General features: G+C 41.0%; 2 protein-coding genes across 5 annotated transcripts in view; one reads left to right on the plus strand and one right to left on the minus strand.

Moving 5' to 3' along the window:
- Positions 1-43: 43 nt before the first annotated feature.
- On the minus strand, positions 44-6,808 carry znf710a (zinc finger protein 710a). Of its 4 annotated transcripts, none has more exons than XM_046393076.1 (5): positions 6,753-6,808; positions 3,242-4,759; positions 2,352-2,543; positions 2,082-2,256; positions 44-1,655 (listed from the first exon to the last, which is right to left on the minus strand). In XM_046393076.1, exons 1-5 carry the CDS (start codon positions 6,795-6,797, stop codon positions 1,486-1,488), a joined length of 2,100 nt encoding a protein of 699 aa, XP_046249032.1. In that variant the 5' UTR covers positions 6,798-6,808; the 3' UTR covers positions 44-1,485. The 4 variants fall into 4 exon arrangements, with proteins under 4 accessions (XP_046249032.1, XP_046249030.1, XP_046249031.1 ...); XM_046393074.1 differs by lacking the exon at positions 6,753-6,808 and adding an exon at positions 5,380-5,779; XM_046393075.1 differs by lacking the exon at positions 6,753-6,808 and adding an exon at positions 5,380-5,775 and having other exon boundaries at positions 3,272-4,759.
- The window catches only part of sema4ba (sema domain, immunoglobulin domain (Ig), transmembrane domain (TM) and short cytoplasmic domain, (semaphorin) 4Ba), an 81,988-nt gene continuing 58,894 nt past the window's right edge, over positions 4,758-27,851 (plus strand). Inside the window, exon 1 of the mRNA XM_046393073.1 lies at positions 4,758-5,067. The gene's annotated coding sequence lies outside the window, so the exon portion shown is untranslated. The remainder of the gene's footprint in view (positions 5,068-27,851) is intronic.

Here is a 27,851-nt window from a genome sequence, read left to right on the forward strand (position 1 = left end):
CACTAAAACAGTGATGGAATGAACACAGAAGCTGAAAAACTCACAAAATTGAGCATTTTTATTTTAATTGCGCTCTATCAACATTGCAGATGGATACCTTGTTTGCAGTTTACAAGTTTGAAAAGCTAAGCACTGGGAAACTGAATATATTGAGCATTTCCCAAATCATTTTCTGCAAGGTCCGTGGCCCTGTCACATGTTGGGAGGTTGTCGTTCATCACTTGAGACCAGTGTACAGCATGATGGATGGCATGCTCTTGCAGACACACTGGGGCACTTAATATTTCTGAGTTTTTTGGGACAGCTCTTGTTGAGATTCATCCATTTATTTATTTATTTAAAAAAAAAACGCAACTGGAAAACAAATGCAGGGTTTGCATTGCTTCTCAAAAATACTGCAGTCTTGTATGTGAAGGCCTGGACTAGGAGAAAACGGTGAGGTTTGGTTGAAAGAAAGCTGTGCCACAGTCTGTTCTCTGTGGTAATCTTTTAAAGAGATCTACAGATGGGATGGTGGGAAACCTGAATGTAATTTCATGAGGTCTGCGATTGGACCCCAAGAAATCCAATGTCCCAGCTCAACACAACAGCAAGGCAGAGAGACTTACAGTGCCGATAGCTGCAAGGTTTGATCCAAGTCTTTGGTAAAGGGATCCTACCATTTTTTTAAAAAAAGAAAAAGAAAAAAAAGGTATTTTGATTTTCTTTTCATTAGCATCATAAAACATTCCACAGAAACAATTACATTCATAGACTAGAGATCAATACAGGGTGATGCTTGTTAATGCAGAAACCTAAAAAGTAGACACAGAGGTCCTCAGTGCAACGCACTGGTTACGGTACCAGCCAGCATACAAGAGGACTGATACATTCTGTACAATAATATACAGTAAAACACGGATTGCAAATGCAGTGGAATATCACTCATTTTGCACACCTCAGATTTAATTTATCACAGTATGAATCAAAGTAAATTGTTATGCTTTGGCATGTGAAATGCACAGCAATACTTGTTCCCGTCTTTAACCCTTCACATTAGCTTGCCCCAGTAGACTGAGAGAAGGACCGGGATTGTCTGAATGAGTAAGTGCAGTAACATCACCGTATGCTTTTATGCTTGTAGCTAAAAATGTGCTTTTCAAATTAGGCTCAGATAGTGTTCCTGTAGTTAAGCAGCTCACAACATTTATTTATTTTTTTGTCACCGAATTGTCCCGGTTTTTGACAGTCCATTTTTGTCAAATATATTTATTAAGTAGATGTGCTGTGTTTTTGAGATGAAAAATATTTAATAATGTAAAAAGTATACATTTCCAAATTTTGTGTTGTACAAGTGATTCCAGTGCATATGAATGTGCAGTTTGCCGGGTTTGTTCTCATTCTTGAAGGAAAAACCCAAGCACTATGCCTTTAACAACAAAAACCAAAAACAACTGCGTTTTCTTTAGTTTGCACTTCTATTCAATTTGGGGTGATTTTAATAATTCATGTAGTGCTGAAGCGCCCTGTGCCCTTCCCATAGGTGCTATAATACTCTATTTGAGATAGTTTAGCAATTTCTGGAGTATTGTTGTTGTTAGCCCGGTTTTCTCGCTCGCTGAATTCAAAGCTCTCCTCTTCATAGTCCTCCTGGCCTTCTGTGTCCTGGGGGGGTTCTGAAGAAGGAAGAAAAGGCGCACATATGATGTGATCCCTGTCTGTTCTCAGTGACACACACATACAGCTCTTCCTAAAGAAACACAGCCTCATTGAGGACAGATGGCCCCTCCTCCCCTGCCTCAGTATCAGTCTCTACTGATAGAGACAGGCATGTCTAATCCAGGCACTGCTATATTTACTAAACACACAGGGAGGGAGTGACAGAGAAACATCAAAACACTTGGCCACTAGAATACACTACATGCTGAGTCAAAGTGCATTAGGGACAGACTGAGTGACAATAATGCGACATGAAGCCCACTGAACAGTCCCACTAGGAAATTGGCCACACATAACCCATCAACAAATTCAAATGTCATTGGGGAGTTTCATGTGTTTCAAAGAAAAGAGTGTGATTAAGGATAATGGATGGAGCTATTCACCTTGTCCATCTACTGAAGTGTCCATGATGCCGTGTTTGACCTTCATGTGTCGGCTGAGGTTGCCCTTCAGGTTGAACTTGCTGGTGCAGTAAGGGCACTTGAAGGGCTTGCTGCCGGCATGGAGATGCATGTGGCCGAGGAGGTTGTACATTCTGTTGAACGACTTTCCGCACACCTGAGAGACAGGAGGAAAAGAGTCAGTATCCCTCCCTGCTCCATCATAGCAGGACCTAATTTGTCTTGAAGTGAAGCTTCACTTGTCTCACTCACCTTGCATTTGAAAGGCTTGACCGGCAGGTGGACGATCATGTGCGTTTTAAGGGTCTGCTTCTGGACAAAGGTCTTGAAGCAGACGTGGCACTGGAAGGGCCTCACACTGGCATGAATCAACATGTGTCTCTTCAGGTTGGCAGACAAGGTGAACTCTCTGGCACAGACGTCACACTTGAATTCTTTCATACCCTACGAGAAACAAAAGGTATTTGGGCCTTTAATTAATTTGGCTAAAAGTATGGTTCAAAGGAAAATGAGTCAGAGGGTAAAAAAAAACACACACAAGGACTTGTGTGTGAGCTCATAAATTTTGGCTTTTGATTCAACTCATGTAGCTGTCATGTAGTGCTGAAAGACAGAGAGGGGAAAAAGTCTAACAATGGAAAGAATAAACTTTTTCTTTGGTTTTAACATTTATTTAACTCTTATTTCAATATTTAACAAAAGCAAAAGTCATGAAAAGAATTTTTCCCCTATAGAATAAAACAGACTATGTAATGAAATGGAGAGAAGGGCCAGAGTGATTCATCAGACACAAAGGGAAGCAGCTCTGCAAACGACACACAGCACAAAATACATGCAAGTGGGGGGTTGAGCCACACACACAAAAAAAAAAAAACTCAAGGCCTTTGAAGACTATGTTTACAAAGCAACTGGTTTTGGAAGAAAAGCTCTGTTGCAAGTGTGCATCATGCTTTTTCTATGAAGATTCATACAGAGAACTCTGAATGAGTGAAGCCGAAATACCTCCCCTTCCCCCTACGTGTTACATTTTTCTATTCTAAAAGGCTTAGTGATGTTGTGCAGTTGCATAAGGCTAGCCTACTCTGGGTTTGGTTTTGAACACATAAACTGGTAGACAAAGGCACATCGCTGGGTCCCAGTACCTTAGTTGCAAGGGTGTGCGCTGCCAGTACCTTGTGAGTGAGAGCGTGTTGTCTGAGGTGGTGGATCTGGACAAACTCCATGCCGCACTCGGGGCAAACGTAGGGTCGCACGTTCTGGTGTTTCATCAGATGGTTTTGTAGTTGGCTGCGGTAAGCGAAGGACTTATGGCACTCTGTGCACTGGTATGTGGTCGGGCCCTGATGGCTGGTCAGGTGGCGCTTCAGGTGTGCGTAGGTAGGGAACTCAAGACCACACTGGGTGCAGACATGGCACTGACCGTTCTCGTGTTTGTTCTCGTGGGTCCTTAACTCGCTCGGGTAGGCAAAGCCACGGCCACAGAAGCGACAGCTGTAGGGCTTGACGTCCGAGTGCTGCAGCATGTGCCTCTTCAGATGGCTGGTCTGCGTGAAGGCCTTTTCACAAACGGTGCACTTGTGAGGTCTGGTTCCCTGGTGGGTGAGCAGGTGAGTCTGGAGGTGGCTCGGCTGCTTGAAGAGTTTTCCACAGTGTAGACATTCATGGGGCTTAATTCCATTATGGCCTAGAATATGCGTTACAAGGTTGTATTTGGATGTGTATGACTTCTCACACATGCGGCACTTCCAGCGTTTCAGACCCTCTCCCACATCAACGCAGTAAGACTCATCGATCTGTACGTTGATGTCCAGCCGGTCAATTTGCATTCGCCTAGCAAGGCCCTCTGGGTCAGACCACAGCATGGCCTGGCTGTTCTCCTCATACTCCCCTGGCAGTGCCATATCAGCAGACTCATAAGCCACCTCATTGGACTCATAATAACGGTTCTCCAGAGGACTGCCACTCTCTCCAGTGGTCTTGAGATTTAGTGCCTCCTCCTCTTCTTCTTCCACAACCAGCTCCTCTTCCTTTCTTACTTTTTCTCCACCAGTATTTTCTTCTTGTTCTTGTTCTGGCTGCCCTTCTGTTTGTCTGGATGTATCTCTCACACATGAGGGACAGTTTCCGCAGGTCTGCTCCTCTTTCAGAGAACTTTGTCGGGTGACTGGATCCTCTGACTTGCCAGGACTACGCCTGCTGTCCATGAGAATGCAGGAAGGAGGGGAATCAGACTCGAGGTGTTCACCTTTAACCTGAGTCTGTGGAGTTGATACTTTGTGTACTTGACCCTCTAAATCTGCATCATTTCTGGGCCTTTTGGTCCTCCCTCGAGGCCCAGGTCGTCTTCTTTCACTGCAGTGGGGCTGGGGTTCAGGCTCCCCAGCAGGTTCAGCCAGGTAGTCCCCATTGGCCCCTATTAGCTGGTCAGCATACTCATACTCCATTGCCTCAGGTGGAGGAGGAGGACATTCTCTGGGTTCTCCTGTGTAAAAGCCATTAGGTGCGATGGTGGCCCCAAAGATTTCATTCTGGGAGATGAGCCCGAGAACGGCTGCCTGCGCCAGAGATAGCACCACCACAGGCTCTGTCTGTGTGCCCACGTCCACTTGGCCCTCAGTCATCTTGGGGAAGGTCCGCACCAAGCGGCTACTCTCCTCCTCCTAGAAGGACACATATAAAACGTACCACAAGTTTTTAAAAAAAACGAACTGAAACTTTGGGTCTTGCTTTAAAATTATTATATACAGTTGTTGCAAACTGTGCCTCACACAGTGTTTCCTCATATAACCACATTTCCTCATAGCAGCCTCGTGATATTGGTAACCTTCCTCTTAATACAAACAAAAGGTTTTGTGTTCCCCTAATACTGAAATTATCAAATTATTTAGTTTTTAAGATTCAATGCACCAGACCAAAGCCAGAAGCGATACAACCTTCCTTTTTTCCAGGACTCCGGGAGAGTATTAAGGTAATGTTTTTAAGGGTTACTCTTTGTAAGCCGCATTCGGACTACGCCTTGTTTCTTTGCTCTGAATCCACAGAACATTCGATTGAGGAGATAAGGCAGATCTGTGTTAGCACCCCGTTTCCTTCCTTGACAGGCTTTAGAATAATAAAGAACACAACAAGGGATGCAGGTCCAGCCAGGAAGTTGACTTCCGTGGACTGTCCTCAGTACTTCCTGTGGGGTCCCGGGGCAGCCCGGCTGACCAAAGTCAGCTCATCACTGAAGCTATCTGTCCCATTCATGAGGAGCAAAGCGTCTCAGCTCTACACTCACCGTAGCCGACTTCATAATGCTGCCACACTGGGCTTCCTTAACAAGATGATATATGCCGCCAGGCAGTCTCATATCCATAACAGACGTTCGATTGAGCTTCGAGCTCATTCCGTATTCCACACCAATGCATAAGCTTTGCTAACATAATTGTATGGTTCTAAAGTGTTTCAGACCCACATGCACATGTTTACTGCACCACCTGTAAAAGGCGAGCAGTGAAACTGTGGATAAGAAATTGTGGCACAACCAAAACTGGCTCTCTGTGGTAAAGGAGAAGTGAGCATTGTAAGCCGCTTATTTCTCAGCGTATTTCTCAGTATCTGACTAGTAGGAAAAGGTATAGAGAGAAGCTTTGACCCCTACTTTCTTGCCAGGCTATACACTATTCTTCAGTCTGTTTCATACAAAACGGCAAGAGCTGCTTCCTTACCTGACACAATACTGAGAGAAAAGAGTGGATGGAGAAAAGGGAAAAAAAGAAGAGGAGATAGTGCAAGAATAAAGGTGTGTGTGTGTGTTGGTAGAGGGGAGTAGACCTGGATGCCCTGATAACCACGTCATTTATAATTACTGCTTTTAAAGTAGTCAGACAGAGACAGACTGTGTGTTTGTGAGAAAGAAAAGGAAAGAGACTGGGTGTGTATTTGAAAGCGTGTGTATGTGTGTACGAGTAAGAGAAAAGAGAGGGAGGGAGGTATGGAGAGAAGGAGAAAGAGCTGTGGGCGGGGGAGGAGTGGAGGGAGGGAGACGGAGACAGAAATGAGATGGAGGGGCTGAAAGATAAAGAAAGAGGGGAGGGGAGGGAGGGGAGGGAAGGGGAACGAGAGATTGAGTGAGCATGTGAGAGGAGGGAAGAGAGAAAGGAAAAGGAGGGGGGGGTGCGGGGAGGGGGGGCTGGAGAGAGACAGAAAGACAGAGTGAGTGAGTGAGTGAGAAAGAGGGGAAGGAGGGGGGGAGCCAGAGAGAGAAGAAAAAGCACAGCAAAATGAAAGGCTGACAAAATGAAAGAGAAAAAGACAAATGACAAGGAGAAAAAGAAGGTAGGGTAGTAATTGCCAGAGTCCGTACTTTCACATTTAAAGTTGCATCTGAAAGACACCTAAGGACAAACAATTAGAGCAGCAGCAGAAAGCGTGAGGCAGAGATAGTAACACAACTCTTGTCTTTTTGAAAAGATGTTCCCACTGCGGTACTCATATGAACGTGAAAAGTAATCTCTCTTCCCCTCACACTGACAAGAGTGTAAATACCTAACTAACAAACTGCACAACAAGTAACCCCCCACCACACACACACACACACACACACACACACACACACACCCAGCCCAGAGCAGCAACACCTCTTTGCCCATCTTTAGCTTACAAACTCACCACATTGTTCCTGGAGTGATGTTTGAGGTGTTTCAGGGATCTCATCCTTCAGGAGAAATGAGTGGAGTAAAAAAATCCACCTCCTATTTATATCTGTGGGAGAGTGGGGCGGTCCCACGGCTCATCCTCCTCCTACTGTTGCTGTTATCAGAACTGACTGTGCCTGCCCCCCCCCTCCAGCCCTCCACCCCACCACACACACACACAGACACACACACACACACACACAGACACAGCATCACCCCATTTCTTTCTCTTCCTCCCACCCTCTCCTTCCCATCTCACTTCCCTTTCTCTTCTCTTTTCTCCTACAAACACACACACACACACACATCTTATCTCCCCTTTCTCACTACATACAATTCAGCATGACCCTTCAACACACATTTCTCTTTAAGCCACACGGAGACACAAGCTCTATCTTTTCTTGATCACACTTCATACTTTGCATTTCCTTTTTTGTGAGTGTGCACTCAAATGCACAATTATAAAATCTGTAGTTTCCCTGTGTACGCCAGACAGATATATGTGAGTCTACGCGTGCACAAACATGTTTATATATATATATATATATATAAAACTATATATATGTATAGAGAGAGAGAGAGAGAGAAAGGATACACATATACACATAGAGGCACGTTCACACTTTCGCAACATGCACAAACACTCAGAGAGACTATGGCTAGAGGTACGTCTGTCAGTAGCAAAACAGTCAGACAGATAGTGTCTGAGAAATGCTAAAATTTTAACTTTCCAGTGCTCATGTAGTTTGCTGCTATTATTTCTAGATTCAAACTAATTAACTATTGAGACAGCATGAAGTATACTGTCTGAGAAATTCAGGAGAAAAAAAAATGAGTGACAAAAGAAAAGAGAAAGAAAGAAAGGAGAGAAAAGCAGTTAGGAGAGAGGGAGGGAGGGAGACAGACATGGGGGAGAAAGAATAAGGAAGAAAGAAGCATAGGGAGGGGGGAATGAAGCTGAGTGGAGGAAGAGGAGGAGAAGTGGGGGTGGGTGGGTGGGAGGGAGTGAGAGAGACAGAAAGAAAAAGGGAGAGAGGAAAGAGAGCCGGGGTGGGGGAGGGAAGAAGAGAATGCAGCAAAAAGGAGGAAGAAGGGAAAGGGGGGTGGGTGTGTGTGTGTGTGGAGGGGGGGTGAGGCATAAGAAAGGATGTGGCAAAAGAAAGAGAAAGAAAGAATAAAAGAGAGAGAAGAGAAAGAGGGGAGGGGGAGTGGTGGAGAGGGGGTGGGGATGGGAAGAGAGATAGAGGGAGGTTTGAAAGAAAATGCAGTGAAAGAGAAAAGTGTGGGGGGGGGTGGAGGAAAGAAGGAGAGAGAAAAAGAGAGAAGAAAAAAGGGGGATGGTGGAGTGTGAAAATAAAAAAGAAGAGTCCATCAGCAAGAGAAAAGAGAACGGGGGGGCGCAGAATGAAGAGAGGAGGAGGAGGAGGGAGGGGGGAGTGGTGGTGGTGGTGGGGGGGGGGTGAGAGCAAAGGGAATGGAGAGAGGAAAGGAGATAGAGAGACGGAGAGAGTGAAGAAAAGGAAAAACAGCAAGGGAAGACATTAACTATTGAACTTCCAGATTTCTTTCAGGCTGTGTTGAGAAACAGTGCGGCAGAGTACCTGCGGGCTAAGTACAGGTTGTGTGCTTAAGTAGTCGGCACTGAAGATGATCCTGATAATTAGACAGGTATTGTATTAAAGGAGAGCTTACCTTACCTTTTAACTAGTAAACACAGGGAAAACGTGTGGAGAAAATAAAAAAAGTGCATTTAAGAAATGTATGTTTAGGTGCAGGCGAGCGTGACAAACACTGTGTGGACACATGCCAATTGTGACTGTAGGGCTGAGGACCGTGCATAAACATTTCCTACTAAATAACAGGAAAGGGCAAACCTTGAAAACCTTGATCAATCATCAGCGGCTGGGAGTGCTGCGAGAATGAGAAAGATAGAGAGAAAGGGGAGCGGAGGGGGAGGAGGGAGAGATAGGGAATGAGAGTGAGAGCGAGGGAGGCAGGCAGGCAGGGAGGGAGGGAGGGAGGGGGGGTAGAGAAAGAGAAAGAGATTGAGTGAGGGTGTGAGTGAGGGGGAGAGATAGCAGGAAGTCGAGGGAGAGAATGGGAGAGAAAATAGAAGGAGAGCAAGGGAAGAAACAAAGAGATAAGAGGCTGAAAGACAAAGAAACCACATGGAAGAAACAACAAGGGACACGTACATAAAACAACACAGAACTAGCCTATGGGGAAAATGAAAAAGACACAGACAACAAAAGTTTGGGGAAGAAATACACTGGCTCCTTTCCAGGCCTGAATCTTCATAACAGCAAAACCTGCTCACTTGTCCATTTACTTTGGGTACATTTGCCTGTATAGGGAAAACTAATAGTGGAAAAGGCTACGGTGGATAATAAGCGTAAAATTTCATTCATTTCTAAGATTATACAGGTTCCTATGTGCATGTGAGACAGAGAGAGAGAGACAGAGGGAGAGAGAGAGAGAGAGAGAGTGTAAGGGAAGTAAGCCATTGCCCTGCTCTCAAGCGTACTAACCCTCAACTGGGATTTCAAATGTGTGTTTGTGCGTGGTTGTGTGTGCGCATTTGTCTGATGTCTGAGATCAGGGACAAGCGCACACACCACTGACACCAACACGCTTTCAGTTCCCCACAGCCCTGAAACAACACACTTCTGACACAGGCGTCCCTATGACTTACTGTATTTCTACCAGCGACTTCTTGTCCATTTCAAAACCTCCGTCCTGATTCGGTGTTGTTTATCTATAGGGGGACAACCATGCGGTGCAGTGTCACATCCTCTCTGTGATATAGGTCAAAGTTGTAACTTTATTTTTTATTTTTTTTTTCAACAAGAGGAAGAGAACAAGTTAGAGATAGAGAGTGAGGGAGTGAGAAAGATAGAGAAGGGGGTGGGAGGGTGAGGGGCAGATACAGATATCAGCTGTCTGTTTTACCCCTGAGAAAAGCTCAATGAATCATAAAACTACAGAGGACTCATTGATGGCAACTCTCCATTTTTCTTCTTCTTTTTTTTTTTTAATCTTGGTTAAAACATATGTTAGTAGAAATGCGAACGACAATATGCTGGAGAAACTCAGTTGCGTACCAGCTGTAGATTAGTCTCTTTATACGCACACCCCACTCTACTTTGTGTCTGTTAGTGAGCTCGCATTGTCAGTGTTGTTTCTTCATCCAGCCCAGTGACAGGCTGCACGCAGCCTGAGTTTGCTCTGACTGTGTGTGAGACGCTGTGCTAGGTGATGGCTATAATTCAACATCCTCTCGCTGTCAGGCAAACTGGAAGCTGTGTAGGTTTGGGTATAGGGTCGTTATAGCTACAGTGCCCAGGTGAGGATTTTCTTGTGATCAGAAAGCAAGAAAGAGAAGAAAGGAATCAGTTCGCTCTGTGTTTTGAACTTTGAGTTATTGGACTGATGTTGATGCTTTAGCCAGCCATTCCTCTCAGACCCGTGTCTAAGGCAGCAAGCCCACACACCTTCTGTTATTTCGAGTGCTGGATCAGTCTCACCTCTGCACGGCATGCTGATATAATAGTAAGTCTAAAGCATGATTAGCTGTTATAATTAAGCTTTCACACAAAAAAAAAAAAAGCACAGCGGGCTTTTTCATAAGCACGGAACAGACAATCACACAGCTTGAATCTAAGCAATGCAGATGGAATATAGCAAAAGTGTATAAAAGCAGCCACACCCTAGTTGCACGCCTCCAGCTTCTTCCATTAAGGTCAGTAAGAACAGACTGGACACAGAGACAGGAGAACACAAACTGAAAAAAAACCCACAAAGCTTCAGTCTTTATCAGTATTGCTTCACTCGCTGCTGCAAAGGAGTGCAACTTAAAATGTATGTGAGGCATATGTGATTAGACAAGGTAGACTATAGGTGAATCACTTGCAACTTCAAGCAAATAAACAAACAAGAATCTGAATCGTATTCTGCATTTCTGTTTCAACATTGATGCTTTCCATGCTTGCTTGTTTTCCACCCCATTTTTGTATTGTATATTCAAACAAATCAAACCGTGATTTAACTCAACAAATCATTCTCATGCAAACCGTAAGACAGGATGCAGAGATGGCCACAGCAAAAAAAAAGAAAGAAACAAAACCAAAAAAAACCCTAAATAAAAGATTACTCTTTCCATTTTGTAGTGGGGGTACTAAATGGAAAGACAGAATATTAGCAATGAAATAGCTCTGCTTGGAGACAACATTGGAGAAAGGAGTGTGGGGAGAGCTTGAAAAAAAAAAAGACTGAATATAAAGGAGAAAAGACAGAGTTGAGGGAGGAGAGGAGAAGAGCATTCAGCAAGGAGGATATAAAAGGAACAGAGAGGGGGGCGAGGGAGTGAGACAGAGAGCTATGGAAGGAAAAAGAGAAAGAGAAGGGAGAGAGAGAGAGCATAAGAGAGTGAGAAAAAGAGGGGGGCATGGGAGAGCAAGAGAGAGAGGAGGAGAGAGAGATCAAGAGAAAGAGGGAGGGGGGAGGGAGGGAGGGGTAGCGAGTGAGAGAAACAGAGACAGAGGACGAAAGAGAAAGACAGAGAGGAGAGAAAAACAGAGAGGGGGAAGGGAGAAAGAGGGATAGCCACAAGAGACTCAAAAACCACAGAATAAAAACCCTCTGTCTGTCTGTAACTCTATATAGATATACAAATATGAATCCTAATATATGGGTGCATTGCATTTATTCAGCAGGAAAGGATAGTCAACAGTACAGATTTCAACATGCACCTCAAGTTCATTCAGTAAGTCAGCAAACACAATGTAGGACCATGGAGAACTCATATCTTCTTATCAGGAATGCAGTTTTTCATTGCAGTAAGGTGGGAGAGGAATTTTACCAAGGTACTTTATCCTATTTTAGTCGCTCTGAAGTCTCTTCCTGCTATGTGATTCATGGAAAAGTATGCTTATAAAATACACTGTACAGTCTCACCATATCCTCTCCGTCTGTGTTGAGATCTTGGCGCTACAGACAGATGTACACAAAGACAGAAAGACATGATTTCGACGATGGCGCAAGTGTCCTACATAGTGAAATGGCCCCAGATTTACTCAAGGTGAGGCCCACAATGAACCACAGAAGCCTATTAACACTAGAGGTCTCTGGAGTGCCTTATATGCTGGTTAGAGGCGACCACATTCAAACTGGCTATAGCAGACACTGTCCCTCTATGGCCGTCACTCCTTTGTATTATTCCTCCACCTCCCGGTAACAAATTTCAGTCGGAATTACTTTTCTTTCGTCCAAGTTTCATTCTTTTAAATCAAACCCTTTGTCTATCTCTTCTTTTGTACCTTCCTCCTGTTTCCATGGTTACCTCTCTCTCTGCTCTGTACACTATCTATCTCTTCCTCCGTTTCCCTCTCTGTCTCTCTCACTCTGTTCTTATCTTTCTCATTTTGCTTTCATCTCTGCCTCCCTTCCTCCTGCTTTATCCCACACCCTCCTCACTCCGGCTTTTATCTCTCTTCACTTTCATCTGTCTTTCACCTTTCTCTCCCCTTCAAGCCTGCCATTCCATCATGCTGGTTTTTTGGTTCTTACTTATAGAGAGAAAGTTTTATCGGTTTCCCTGTCAATTCTGCATTTTTAATCATTTCCAATTTATCCAACCCACTTTCAATGCCATTGAGTCATGCATTAAATTGTCTTGGGTAGAATGTGTGAGTGTGTGTGTGTGTGTGTGACTGTGAGATGGAAACCAAAGGTGCAGGAGGCTCTAGTCTTTTACCGTCATAAAGAAAGAGGGATCATTTCTGTCATGATATCTGGAGATTAACTGGCTGCTGTGGTTTTGTCTTTCAGGAGTGCAGTAATGGACCCCCCCCCACACACACACACCTTATTTTCCCATTTCCATATCAACAGCTAGTGTACGTCAACAAATTTACAAACTGGCACTTATGATTTATTATTTTTGATTTACTAGTGGTCTGCTCTGGTGCTTATCTGAGTGGAGTCCCACTGAGAGCGAAGCCGTTGAGGAAGCAGTGCTCCTCGACGTGGGGCTGCCTCCTGTAAGGTAGCCTGTCATTTCTCTGCAGTGATGAAGATGTTCTTGTGAAGCACAAATGCCTCCCTCTACGCACCTCAGTTGGGAGATAATCGTATTCACACACAGCTGTGGTTGCTTTAACGCACCACCACATCGTGTGTCACCATGTGATACTGCACACTGAACTAACACCGCTTAACCACAAACAGAGACTGGGACACACATTCACAACATGCCCCTTTGATATTTAAGAGGACAATTGTCACTATGGAACATGTGTATGTCTGCTGGCCTAATACCAAATCACTGTAGGGTTGTCATCCATGGTGGTATACATAGGAGGGGGAGTGTGTCTTCAAGTCAGTGACAAACTCATTCCAAGAGACACTGCATGTGGTGTGGGAGGAAGTTTTGTTCTGCAGCTTTGACTGAAACTAACCTCCCTCCCCTCTCCTTCGCCTTCCCCTTCCCCTTCCCCTTAAAGTACCACAACTATTCAGAAAGGAGAATAAAGAAAACCTGAATAGAGGAAGAGAAAAAAAAATGGGGTCCCTAGGCGAGAAAGAAAAGAAAAACAATGAAAGAAAACAGAATGAAAAGCAGCCAAAGAAAAAGGGAAGGAGAGAAAGAGAAGGACAGAGGGAGGGGAGACAGCAAAAGATACAGAGCAAAAGGAGCATAAAGCAGGGAGAGAAAAGCATAGCAAAAAACACAAAAAACAGAAAGCTCTGAAAGACAGAAACGTTTCAGTGGAAATAAATTCTAAGAAGGAAATGAGGGGAGCAATATATTGGCAAGGAAAAGGGTTATGTGGAGTCAGCCAAAATGGGTTTGAAAAATCGATAATCAAAGTAGAGATGGTGCAAATACTAAAGGCTGAGCTATCTTGATTTGCGTTAAATGAACATTCACACCACATTAGACTGGTTGAATGCCTAATTTTATTAGCAGGATAAGAAAACACAAAGAGAGGGCAATGTGTGTACACATGCACACACACACACACACACACATATATATATGTGTATGTATATACACACAAATGGTGTGACTATTTGAAACTTTCATATTATGACAAACAGAGAAGCAAACAGATTTGACCTTTTAAAATGACTACATAATTTGACCTCCCTGTGTTTTAATTCACATTACACATCATCAGTATGCCTGCCAGAACACTTATTATTATCATTGTTAAATGCGTGGGGTGTTTGCATCAGAAAGATGGAGTACATGTAGTTCTGAGTGAAATTAAATGTTTTAATATTTAAATGTGATGTAACTTGAATTAAAAAAACGAACCATTTCTGAGTGAGCAGCCAGTTTTTTAATATGTATATATACAGTATATATATATATATATATAGAGAGAGAGAGAGAGAGCATAAAGCTCCATATTTTTTAAGGTTATCTATATGGAGAGACAGAGACAGAAAGTACAGTAGCCTACTGTACAGCAGGGTAGCTTAGTTTCACTGAAAGACTGGAAACAAGGGCAAACACCAAGCAAAGGTAGGAAAATCTGTACCTCCAAAGCTCACTAATTAACTCACTCTATCTTGTTTGTTTAATCCAAAGTGTAAAAACCTCATGTTGCAGTTTCATGGGAGTTAGCTGCCTGCATTTCCGCTGGCTCGCAACCTCGTGGTGACAACAAGATTCCAGGAAGTGACTGCTCCTGGACAAAAAATAGTCACATGGCAGATGGTGCATAAATCCTGTCAATGAGTTTCAGAGGTGCTTTTTTTGTTTTTTTTTAATCTTTGAACATAGTCAGACTAGCTCCTTCTCCAGTGCTTAACTCACCTGCAGCTGGAGGTAGCTTCATATAGCCGACCGACACAAGCGAGAGAGGACATAATAGCATTTCCATATTCCTTTGATTCTATATTTAAACAAACAGTATATGAAATAGCCGCTGTCAGGGGTCTCTCAGTCAAAACAATGAAAACATTGCTGTTTCTGAAAACTTCAACTGGCATTTAAATAAATAAATAAATGAGATTATAATATGCTTTTGAGGAAATTGTTATACATCTCACTCATTCCCTAGTTGACTTAACTTATGTGACTGCAGCCACTCCATCTAACTGAACAGTGCTTGTAGTTCTTAGATGATGTGGCCTGCAGGAGGTTAACTCTGTCCACCGGCACCAGTAATGTCACGATCAAGAATCTGATACGAGGTATCTGCACTACCATCTGTAATTGAAAACACTGACCTTCCAGCTCTTCTATAGCAAAGTTGCACGTGACAAACAATAATAATTGTTTTGACCACTATGAAAGATAATGTAATGAGCGACGACAGCTATGTGCACCATCTACACAGTGCAGGGACGACATTTTAGTCCAACATCACCCTAAATGCATTGGTGCTGAAGTTAGTGCATATCTTCACTTTGTTTAGATAGAGCCTACATGGATGCGGTCTGTATTGGAGTCTATAAGATAACTTAAAAAAAAAAAAAAAAAATCAAGTAAAGGATAGCCTGTATAGCAATAATACAACAAGCAGCATTACTGCCAATTAAATAATGCCAGGTGAACCATACCAAGCTTACCAGTAGATCTTACTAGTAGATCTTGAAGACTACTGAAGACATCTTCATGCAGTGAATATTACTGCATCTAAAAAGGGTCGCGGAGCAACACAGGTCATTGTATTAAACTCAACTATTATCATGCTCTTAGAAATATTGTAAGATAAACTTTTTTTGTGGTATACTGTGACATTACAAGATAAATCTTCCAAACAACATGCCTGTATGACTCCATTACAGTTAATACACAGACACGAAATTCTGATTAAGTTGTTCATATGGTTCAAAGAAAGCTGACTTCCTCTGTGACCAGAGTGTAGTAAATGATATACGTGTTAGAACACAGGTTAATAGGAAATATGACTATTGTGATAAAACACAGACATTTGAGTGCTATATGTATTTGTTTGTTGGTATTTGTACTAATTGATCTGCAGGGTAACCTGTGTTTGCTTATAGTATTAGTCGTAGCATGGATACTGCTTCACTGTTGCCACCTAAACATTCATTGTTTCCCTACCAGCATCAATTCTGTCTATGATGTTCTTGTTTCAAAAACATCACATTGTGTCTGGTTTACTTAGTTTAGCTTTGGGGTAAATTCACTGAAAACACACAAAGGAACCAGGTTGTTTGATATATGTGCCAAGAATAATTTGAAAGACTTATAAGTGAGCTTAGTTTGTTGACCTTAAATCAAACAAGATAACCTAATTAAGATTGTTAGTTGTCAGCTCAGTAAATACATAAGAAATTAAAAGATTTGATGTAAAATTACAGAACCTAAAGTAAACAAAGTTCCAGGTCATCTTTGGTAAACATGATCCTGCCATACTTCATTCTTGACTCGACTGCTGCTGTACATCATCTGCATCCTGGTTAAAACTGTATACTGAGCTGCAAGAGTTGGAAAAGGACTTTAATAAACAACAAACGTTTCTTTCATCTTCCCCAGGGTACTTTTGGTATGACTGTTTAGCCGAAACGTGATGCTAAGATAAGTATGGAACTACCTTCCTTCCCACCCATTATTGAAGGCAGAAAACTGTAACATTCTTACATAATGTTTTTCAATAAAATTTCTAAAATATTTGCCTGGAACATGAAATGCCTGCTATATATAACTTAACATAGTGTTATTATCCAATATTATATTAACATTTTCAAATCTACTGCCCACTAAAATCAACAGTCTAAACTCTGTGTTGTACCTGTCTGCAGTTCAACAGATAGATGGCCTGGACACTAAATCTGGTCTACATCTCCTAGACTTTTCAATTCTGTTGGCTGATAAGCCATGCACAAATTTCCCTTGGCAGTTGGAGTTATTTTACATACTACATATTTATATTGCATAAATGATTATTTCTGTATTTGTATGGTAAGCATTCTGTAAGTGTAGTATGGTAAGTGAAGAATAAGCGATGGAGAAATGCACTTTTCAGATGAGTCAGACTCAACTGGCAGTGTAGCCTTTGAGCTAGTGCGAGGCAGAATTGCCATGAGGGTTCATCTTGGTCTGCAAGAGAGGAATTGACATTATCTTGGGTAGCAGTTTGACAGAAGGTTGAGTTTGCCTCATTTACCTCCAGATCTTCAAGAGACACTTTCACCTGACAACTCAAAGAAAGCAGAGGATGGTGCATCCTGAAGAGTGTAGTGCTTGTGTTAAGAGCTGGTTTTGCACGTAAAGTTCAGCCAAAGTTTTTGTTTTCTGTTTCATCAGAATCACGTTCGCTTGATAGATAAGTGTCTGACTAATAACCCTGACAGGTTTGTGGTGCTTGAAACAAGCTAGTTTGTAAAATGTGTCATCTGACCTTATCTAAAGTCAAAAAGATCTCAGTACCTGTTCTAAATAACCACTCCGGGCATTGGGCGCAAAAAGCCAACAAACAAGGACTCCTCCTGGCATCACAGGAGGTTGTCACGGTGTCTAAGTGATCTTTCTCAATGGGCTCTGTTTTTTGTGAGCCATTCTAGCTTCCACACAATGAACTATGCAAATGAAAATATGGCCGCACATTTTTTTAAGGCTGTTGCTGAAGGCATCCTTGGTGTTGTGCAAAAAGGGAAAGGACTATTTGTGCAACGAATGAAAAAGGAGAACTTGAGCAAGAAGATCAAACCCTGGCTTTATGAAGTGGACGTGCATTCTGCTTTGTCAGATTGTGGAAAGTGTTGGCAACCAGCACCCAGCAAATCCCAGTTTCCAACGCTGTAAAGGTGTAGTCACCAGTGGTTGACTGACAATTTCCAGAGTAGCTCCTCAAGTTTCAATCAGTAAACAAATAAAAATATTTCAGTTTTCTTTTAAAAGAATTTCTAGCTAATCAAGTGCACATACTTTTAATCAAGTATTTCTGCACTATGGTAGCTTTACTTAAACAAAAAAAAAAAAATCTTTCTTGCACCACTGTGCAGAAATCTTTCAGATCAGGAAACAAATAAATAAAATGAATGAATGAAAATAATCCAGATACAAGTACTGCCATCTTACACTGGTGAGGGCACTTAGAACCAGAGTCTGTCCAATAGTGATTGGGCTGTGGAGTCACGGTACTGAGGTCCTGCCAATACACCTGCAAACTAATATTTCACTTTTTTTTTATTATACCTAATAACAGATTAAAACCAAAACCAAATCAGAATAGACTTGACCATATACCAGTGTTCCATCTGCTGACATGAAAGAGGCAGAATTTATGACCTATACTGCAGCCAGCCACCAGGGGATAAGTGAGATGTTTTGGATTTACTTTTGGGGGCTGTCATGTCGTTCATCTTTATTCACTGTTGATGGTATGTAAGGGACTTACAGCTCTTTAGGAAAGACATAATTGAGCACCAGGGTCAGGGGATCTTTGAATGGTTCCAGCAGACACTAAAATCCATTTTGACAGCATATTGGCAGCTGGAGAAGTATCATAGGAGAGCTCTGAATTCAATCTGAATCAGTTGGACTTTTGCCACACTGCAGTCCTTAGGTTTTCTTGTGGGATTGTTTGAAAACCACTGAGCCACATCAAAAAGTCTTGGCATATGTGGGTGAATTTAAATGCGGGCTGCAAGTAATACTGGTTAGTTAAGAGTCTTAAGGAACAAAACAAAACACCTTTTTGAGATCAGTCCTAGAGATCAAGTCCTGAAGATAGGCAACATCATACACGTGCATAGGTGGTATAAATTCTGTTGAGTTGATTAAGATCCATGGTCCATTAAGGTCCATGTGCCTCAAATTTCATCATCTGCACAACTGTGTGTAGTCCAGAATTTATGTACATGTTGATTTCATGTTTGAACCTGTATGCCTATGCAAACACCCAGGCAGACGGCACAGGTGGTAACTTACTTTCGGGGGCCGGCTTCCAAAAGCTGGTATCAACCACTAGAAGCAATGTCTCAAGAAGACCCATGTGCAGTCAGTATTCAGATGGCAGCTTGAGTTCATGACCATACTTGACATACTTTTTCTCCAGCATTATGGGAGAGAAGCACATAGATGGAGATTTTGCTAAAGGGCTGAACACTGAAACAAGACAGTTCCTCCTTTTGAATGAACAAAGTGATAGCTGGAACTGAGCACATCACAACAGGGTCTGAGATAAAATGGTGCTTAACATCTTGCCTGATTGCCTAGTTGGCCATTGATGACCAATTTTAAACAGGAGGATGAGAAGCAAGTGCATTTTAACAAATAAAGCCCAAAAAGAGAGACCAGGTTGGCCTGTGGGCAGTGAGTACTCCGGCCTCTGGCCATGGGATGTGTCCTGATGTCAAAGTTCACTGTGGCTTGGGCTTTGCTGAACACTTATTTTAGTTCCATGTATTAAGGAGGAACCTCAGAGAAAGGAACTCAGAGGAAGAGAAACAGGAAGCAGAAAAGGGATGAGGAACATTTATGGTTTTATTTCTGCTACCAGGGTAACCTATTAATATTAGATTATTGAGAGCTCAACAGAAATGTTTAATCTAGTGGTGTTTACCTGACATCCAAGCAGAGATGTGAAGACAATGTGTGGGTAATGCATCTGAGCAGACCACAGTCCAGGGCAATGAACTCCCTTTATTTCTGCGAATCAGACAAGATGCCAAGCTGCCAAACATTAATGAAGACTGAAACTGAGAAAGACTGGTCAGACAGGTTTAACCCCATGAATTTTGGAATTTGGATTTTGCTTGGTCAAGGAGTTGGTTAGCAGTTCTGGAGACAGATAGTCAATTGTTGAGTCCCAGGTCAGCGGAAAATGTTTTACATAAGACAGAAAGGAAAGCTAGCATTTAATGTAGCCTTGAGCTGCTGACCTCAAGCAGAGATGAGGAGTGGCATACAAAGGTTTGGTTCACTCACATCTTTCTTTCCCTAGATATTCTTCTATTCCAAACTTGTAGTTTTCAGTCCCAGTCATGTGCAAAATTTTGTGCAGCTTCCTTTGGAGTCCCAAAAAGCTTTAGCCAACTTTTTTTTTTCTTTTCTTTTTCACATACTCCCCAAGACCTTGATGTATGAAACTGGTGGAGTTCTGCGTTCAGCTGTTTAGTAAAAAGGAAAAGACATTGTCCACCTGGACCAGCAGAAAAGTGTTCAGGTATTGATATCAGAATGATGCGCACAGAGAGCAGGCGGAGAGGGAAACTCTGGCTGTAGAGCTTGAATAGATTTCTGATGCACTATATAGACTAAATGCATTGCAGATTGAGATATCATGGCTTCTTTTGGCACTGTGCGTGACTTTAGTACGCATAACACAGAAATGAATTTGATGAACTGTTTCCCAACCAAGATAAATAAAAATACTGAATATAAGCACTTGCCCTGGTTAAAAAAAAAAAAAAGCACTTAAGCCCATATTTGTAAGCCCATGAAACTATGAAGAAAGAATATTTTTATGTTTGATTTCTCAATTTTTTTTTTTTTTTTTTGTGACCTCTGAAGTTATTTTTGGATGTATCTACAGCTTTCCTCAGTACAGGGATTATGCATGAACCATCACTCGATTCTTTTATGCTTTTCAAGCATTTGAGAATCTCAACATACTTTACTGTATATTAAGAATTTGATCTAATTTACTGTTTCATAGTCATTAAATCAGCATCACATCAACCAAATCAGTCTCTTTTTGAAATAAATTATTAAGTAATACAGATGGAAAATACAAGTCAGTTTAATCCAACATTGTCCATACAGTTAATCTTCCAGGGTCAAAAGTAACCATCCATCCTCACACTGTCACAACTTTAAGATGGGAATCTCACCAGTTCTGAGTAAATATGAGGGAAAAAAAATATTCCACACATCTGTTTTCTTTAAATTCAACTTTAAGGGCGCACTCTAAGGGTTTCCTAGTTGTGGCATTGTGCAGTAGTTTATGATCAGAGTCCAGTATTATTTGTATCTGATGTACCAGCACACAATGTGAATATGGTTTGATATATATTTTAAAAAATGGTGAGGAAAAAAAACAGAAGGCTTTGCAAATGCATTACCAGGTAGCAAAGAACCTTATTACGTCTGTCAAGCTTTGTCATTGGAGAAACGTCGTTTTAAATAAAGCTCTTCAGGGCACCTTCACTAACTAGGTATGTACTAACAAGCCAGCAAGGACTCTCATAATTAGGCTGAAAACACAAAAAGGATCAGTTGTGTGAACAATTTAACAAGCTGGACTCCATATTTCAAATGTTTCTCAACTAATTCAGGCTCATATGATATTAGCCAGCTTAATTGATACAATTAATTTCATTTTCATCAACTAATTTATTTCTTCAAATGCAGATGGAGGATTGGTTTATTAATTTTAGAAAAACTAAGTTCTTACTGTGGGGAGAGAGAAAAAGCGACATGAGCCGTGATCAACACTGATAATGAGCTGCTGAGTGGTGATCATGTTGTTTGATGAATGATTGGCTGATGCTATGGTGACAAACAGCACTTTAATTTCAAATTAAGGAACTACCCTTAACATATTCTGACCAGGAAATATGAATCTGCGTTTAATAAAGCAGATTAAAGTCATTCTTGTATGGCAGCAAACTGGGTCACTAATGGATCTTGCTTGCATAATATGCCTACTGGCTGTAAATCTATAGATAATGCCAATCTATCTATAAGTTAACTAAAATTGATGGAATGCTTCTGTTTGAGTACATACAATTTATGATCCAAGAGCATTTTATACATTTCAGCGTATATTTGACAAATCCAGTTCAGAATGTCCAAATTAAATCAAATGTCTTTTGGTTACTCTGTTCTATGAACAGTCAGACAGCTTACAGTGAATCTTTCAGTTTGTTGTTTCCGAAATGAAATTGAACTGACTGGTCGTTTTTTTTAGGCAAAGGCGTTTGATTTCATGTAACTGTATATTCTATTTAGCATGTTGTCTTTATTGTGAAAATAAAGAAACAGATCTTGATTATGATGATTTTATAGGGTAAAAAACAAGTCATAATTAAATGAATATTTTTACATTTATGCATCAAAAGAAAGAAGTGAGTTGCATCTTAACACACAAAGGTCCTGTATGGGCACTGTCTTGAAAAATCTTGGTCACAATCCAGTGAGCTGCAAATAGGTCTTTTGCAAGACTTGTTGCTTTGACAACAAAATTTTGTACCCCGAAGAACTGAAAGTCCAGAGTTGTGTCACATCATCAACAACAGAATTAAGCTAACTCATTTATTCATATGTGTGTGTGTGTGTGTGTGGGTGTGAGAACACAATGAGTTTTGCAGTAACACTGAACACAGCCAACTGTCTTCACTGCTTTCAGTGCATTCAGAAAGTAAAGTATCAGAAGTGTGCACAGCATGCAGAAATGTTCATCTCTTTGTAATTTTGGCACATTAAATGTCCCTTAAACTACATCCAGATAAAAAGTACTGTTTGTGTTTGCCCTGCTAAAGTGCAGTAAATATATTTGCATTTCATAAAACCTCTTGAACTCAGAAACTGAATAACCAACCCCTGTTCCTCTTGGGTTTGCTTCTCGCTGGTCATTTAGCACTGACCGTGCATTGTATGTTATGGATGCCCTCCAGTGCTACTCTGCTTAGCCAGTGCTCCCTCAGAGAAGTGCCGTTCCCCTATAGGATTCATACAAAAAGAGAGAAAGAAAAAAACTTTTCTGCTATTGGTTGAACATGACAGGGCTGCCAACTCTCACCCACTGAGTTTGAGATATACCAAAAATGGCTTAGATCCCCCACTCTTGCTCTGCCTTTTGTGCATGCAGAGAATTGCAAAATATGGGGGACTGCGGTACTTTATTCGGAAAAAAATCGTCTTATTGTCTTTACAACTGTGTGTTCGCATGGAATGAAAACATACAGCAGAGTCTTTTCCTGTTAAGTACCACTGACTACCTGTCCCCCAGCCTTATAAGCAAGCATATATTTAAATAAATAGCTTACTTTGTTATTTTGGCAACATTTCTCTATAAATAACTTCACCTGTGACACTAAAATGGTTTGATAATTGATTGGTAATCAAAGACGTTAATTATACTGTAATAAACAAACATTCATTTTAGAAACACACATACACACACACACTTATTCAATGCAAATCGCAGTGTGCATTATTGCCACTGGGGGTCCTGTGTATCTTTTGCCATCTTCTGAAGGTGTTGTCAGTGCCTGTAAAGTAATGATGAAGGGAGGTGGGAGATTAGTTCTTTGAAGGGCTGGAGACATGCTTCCCCCTCAAGATGAAACACACAGGCTCTAAATTGACTATTTGTCGTATGGGAACGCGAGTTATGTTCAGTCTGAAACAGATTTTAAGAGCTGTGAAACATTTTTATGTAGTGACTTAATCATTTGATTTCACAAGGATTAGGATGCTTACCCTGTAGATCTTGCTGCTTGTTTCAGTAGAGTAGCTTGTTGGAATTCAACACACCTCCCTGCTCATTCTGCTTTTTTTCTTTTCTTTTCTTTTCTTTTTTTTTTGTTTGAATTAGTAATTCTACCTTCCCTGCTCTTGTGCTCAGGTTGTGTATCAAATGAAGATGGAAAAATATTCATATCAACCAACCAATTTAGTAGCATTTTAAACCAAAAGCTTTTATTGTGATGTCTCATATACTTGATGCACTTCTTTCATTTTTAATAATAGAAACGTTCTTTTTAATATGTAAATATTCTTGCATATGCACATCATGCACAGTGGATAATCATTTTGCAGCACTCACAGAAGGAAATAACCAACATCTTCTCCATGAGATATATTTACACAGACCCTAAAATTCGTGTTATTGAATATTTATCTTTCATTCACTGATGGGTCACTTTAAAATATTATTGAGCTGGATTGTGATTAAAGTTATTGAAATAAACAGCTGTTGTGAGGACAGCACACAGGTGCCTGTACTCAGCATTCAGTCACTACGTGTTCATGTGAACATGCAATTTTTAATATATTCCAGTAGATGGCACTGGTCCTCAGTTTTAAAAAACTACACTTGAATCTCAATGATTAGGCTATGACAGCAATAAAAACTAAATTAACTTACATTTCTGCGGTTTTACTTATCTATCATTTGGCTGACTGAACTCCCTAATCTGAAAGGATTACATTTCATACACCCTTATTGCACAAATCAGTTAGATTGATTGCTAGATTGATTAGCCTGATATGGCATTTTTCTTGCCCCAGGCAGTTGGGCACTGTTTATTGTTCAGCCCGGTTTAGCCTTGAACCCATGAGTTTGTGTGTGTGAGAGAGAGACAGAGTGTTCAGTCTTTTATCTCAGCGGAATAATTACATTATGAGAAGTTTTCAGTTTGTTGGTCTTGTTACTACAAACTAATTCATCAGCTTCGTCAATTAACAGCTTCATAGACCTTTAACAGTTGAGATGTTATGCAGTGAGATGAAAAAAAAAAGTTTAATTGATTATTGTTTTTTCAACGAGGTGATTCTAACAATTTAGTGTGTACAATTCTGTGACAGTAATGAGAAATGAAGCTTCCAGAGCTCAGAGCTTCAGTCTGCCTGTGTTTCTGACCAATGGTCTACAGGCCTAAAAGCTTCAATTCAATTTTCAGTGACATGAAACAGACAGCCAGCAAGTCCTCTCTCTGGAGAAGTTATTACGAGCTGCATTTGGGGTTTTTACTAGATATGCAACCGGCAAGATTATCAAAAATCTTATTTGATTAATACGTCATATAATGTGATAAGAGTAATGTGATTCAAGAAGACGACAGCATAAAATTGTAACAGCTTTCTTTACATCATCTTCAACTGGCCGCACTCCAAGACATCCAGAAGTAGACGGAGGTGCGTTAAGGAGGCCACTAGGGGGAACCCAATCCATCATCACATGGCCAGATTCACTGCAGTCTTCGAGATGTGGGTGCAGTGTAAGATGGTGAGACTGTATCTTGCAGGGGTGGATACAATAACAGCACCCTCTGTACAGTGTACAACAATCAAGTGTGAGAGCTCTGCAGTGAATGCTACATCTGTGAAGCCTGACTCTGCAGACAGACATCAGTTCAATTCTGTCCTAATTTTACCCACAGTCTGATCCCCTCCTGGGGACAAAATATTAGGCACACCTTACTTTAATGTAATGCAATCCCAACTGCATTACAGTTAATCAATGCAGAATTGAATCAGAACCTCACTGTCACAGACCTGAGCAAAAATTGCGTGCATTTTCGTATTTACATTTGGATGAATTTCACTTAATGATTGCAGTTGGTTTTATTGTGTCCACCCCTGAAGGTCGTTAATGTCACTCACTGGTGAGGCAAAAGCAGGATGAGGATTTTATTTTTTATTAATAAGCTGTAGAGAAATATTTTGCTCTTCTTTTTAATGTTTTAAAGTAATCAAATTCCGGGCAGTCTGTCTTTCTGTGGATAAAAGCATCATAAAGTCGCGGTTTGGCTTCACGCTTGAAACGTCTTAATCATTTTATCCAGAAACTAAGGGTGAAGAATTCAGATTTTCTTCAGCTGCATCTCTAGATTCAGAGAGTCATAGATAACCTCTGTGTGCTTCCCATGATTGATGTGTTTAGGGAGGCTTTGGTAAACATGAGACGCTGCTGAGACTGACATTGAACAGACGAGGCTGGATAGAAGCAGACAATTCACTGGTCTGGCTGCTCTCAAGATGCAGCTCTGCATGAAAGTGTGACAGTAACCTTGACAGAAAAGCACTGGACACAAAGAAAGAGCGAACATTTTTGTGCTGCTTCTTGAAAATGCATTATGATTGAGAAAAGATGAAACAAATTAAAAGCTACAAAGCTGTTTTTGTATGATAACAGGGATGGTTTGCTGGTTTGAATTAGGCCCCTTCAGGCTGATATTGCTCACAACGGGGCTGTCTGGGGATTGTGTTACTTTGCATGATGTCAGGGCCTTCAGCACCCAGCTGTACAGGTGCAGACCTGTCCAGCACATGACTTTGTTGTTGATTTATTGTTCTCAGAACAGCCAATGCCTTAAAGCCTAATCCAATATTTATGCTCACTGTCTCAGGGACTTTCTTTCAACTACATGCATGGGGCTAACAGGCCTAGTGAACCCACCTGCAAGAAAGAAGAAGTTACTGATTACTTACCCACACTAACCACTGAAACTAGATAGTGCTACAAAGCTTTTTGTGTACCCTTGTGTTACAACTGGAGCTGAAACGATAATTAGTATTTTGGGGACTGATGGTTGTTTTAGTCAGTTGTTTTTGCAAATGAAAATGCCAGACATTTGCTGGTTCCAGGTTCTCCTATGTGAGGATTTTATGCGTTTCTCTATCACATGCTGTACGTGATAAACTGAATATCACTGGATTTTGGACTTTTGGTTGGATAAAGCAGGCCGCCTTAAAATCTTCTTGGGTTCTGAGAAAATTATAATCAACATTTTATTACTGTTTTTGTCACATTTATAGGCTATTGGATTAAGCTTGGCAATGTTGTTGTTTTCCTATAAAAGACCAAAACCCAGAGTGAATTGATTCTACTAGCAAATATTGCCTGTGAATTCAGAGCTCGATAATCATTCAAATACAGTATTTACTTGTGTTTGGGTAGTATATACAAACTGAAACAATATACGTGACCTATTTCAAATTTACATTTTCAATATAGGCACGAACGGGCTTGCAGCTGAGTGACACAGATCGGTTAGCGAAGCTGGACTTTTCTTTAGATTTGTATACACTGTTAAAAATATAGACAAACACCAGTTACATCTTTTAAAATGTATACAGTGAATGTCATGTTACTTTGCTGAGTAAATCAGCTGTCCCATCACATTCTTAATGTTTACTGAGGGTGTTTCAGTGCTAATACTGAAATTGGTACAGGGACCTATAGATGAAAACACTGATTGAGCGTAAATCACCTTTGCAACTGTACCTTGGTTTCTTGTCCTTCGGGACAGACAACAGATTTAATGAATTTGTCTTTATTTGGCATTCACGTTTGTCTTTTAACTCTCCTTGCTTTTAAACACGAGAGTCGGTTTTATCGTTTCAGGCTTTGACTTGACTACGGTGGTAACAAGCCAAGTAACAGACACAGAGCTTTTGTCTCTACCCTTCTGATTTAATCTAGCACCTGTTTGCTATGCAAAGCCTCAAGAAGGGCCCTTTGATATAAGGCTGTGTGGATGTGTGTGTATGTCTCGCACTCTGATGCAAAATGTGATGCTATCACTTACATGCACTCACTAATCTGTGCTCCAAGGGTGGCCGTAAGTATTTTATTTTGTGCATTTATTTCCTAAGATGCTATGCTGTAGCTATATGGAGCTAAACTGGATCACACTAGTCTGTTCCAGCTGTTTATTACTCAGATCACGACCTGAAAGGAATAAATAATAAATCACAGAGCTCCTGTAGGCTTAAAATCAAGATTGTCTGAAAGCATTAAACAAATCTTGCTTCTCTGTGTTTTGCTGTGATATACTACAGTTGAAAGTTGTGCACACAGTGCCACACAACTCTCATCAGTAACGAGTTGGTGCAGGTCAGTGATGTCAAATGTTATGTCCTTAGAAAATTAATGGCCTTCAAGTATGTCAGAAGACAAAAATATTTGATTTCTCACCTTGGATTTAATTGTGAAACATTTGCAGGAATGCGATGTGGAAAACCTATTGACTTGCAAGGCTCCCATGTGCACTTGAAGAATAGAATGGCAGAAGAACAAAACGTTTCCCAAATTTAACTTGGTCATCAATACGCCATAATAGCATGCTTTCTGTAATTTCATGTTTTTGGAAATGTGTTGATTTGTCTGAAATATTGATAATGACTGTGTGTTAAGAATTTTTTTGCACACCTCATTTGATTAAGCTGTTAAAACAGAGTCAGAGAGCATAGATTTAAACTTCTGATGTTAGACAGTGACAGCGTCTTTCCTCAAATGCAGTAGTGCATTTGAAGTACTTTTATATTAGCTTTTATATAACTTCTTTTAAATTTTTGAAACTTACAGATAAAGTGGCCTGCACAGCACTTGGTTACAAGGGCTGCAGTACAAGAAAACTA

The sequence above is a fragment of the Scatophagus argus genome, chromosome 7 (assembly GCF_020382885.2).
Source record: "Scatophagus argus isolate fScaArg1 chromosome 7, fScaArg1.pri, whole genome shotgun sequence".
Taxonomy (NCBI): Eukaryota; Metazoa; Chordata; class Actinopteri; family Scatophagidae; genus Scatophagus; species Scatophagus argus.

What these genes read in the sequence shown, in the direction of transcription:
- znf710a (XM_046393074.1), bottom strand. Translation starts at nt 5,487, where the DNA reads ATGAGCTCGAAGCTCAATCGAACGTCTGTTATGGATATGAGACTGCCT. An exon ending in CGCACACCCTTGCAACTAAG is followed by an intron (nt 2,544 to 3,241) that starts GTACTGGGACCC and finishes TGTTTCTCGTAG; the next exon opens with GGTATGAAAGAATTCAAGTG. An exon ending in CACTTCAGTAGATGGACAAG is followed by an intron (nt 1,656 to 2,081) that starts GTGAATAGCTCC and finishes TTCCTTCTTCAG; the next exon opens with AACCCCCCCAGGACACAGAA.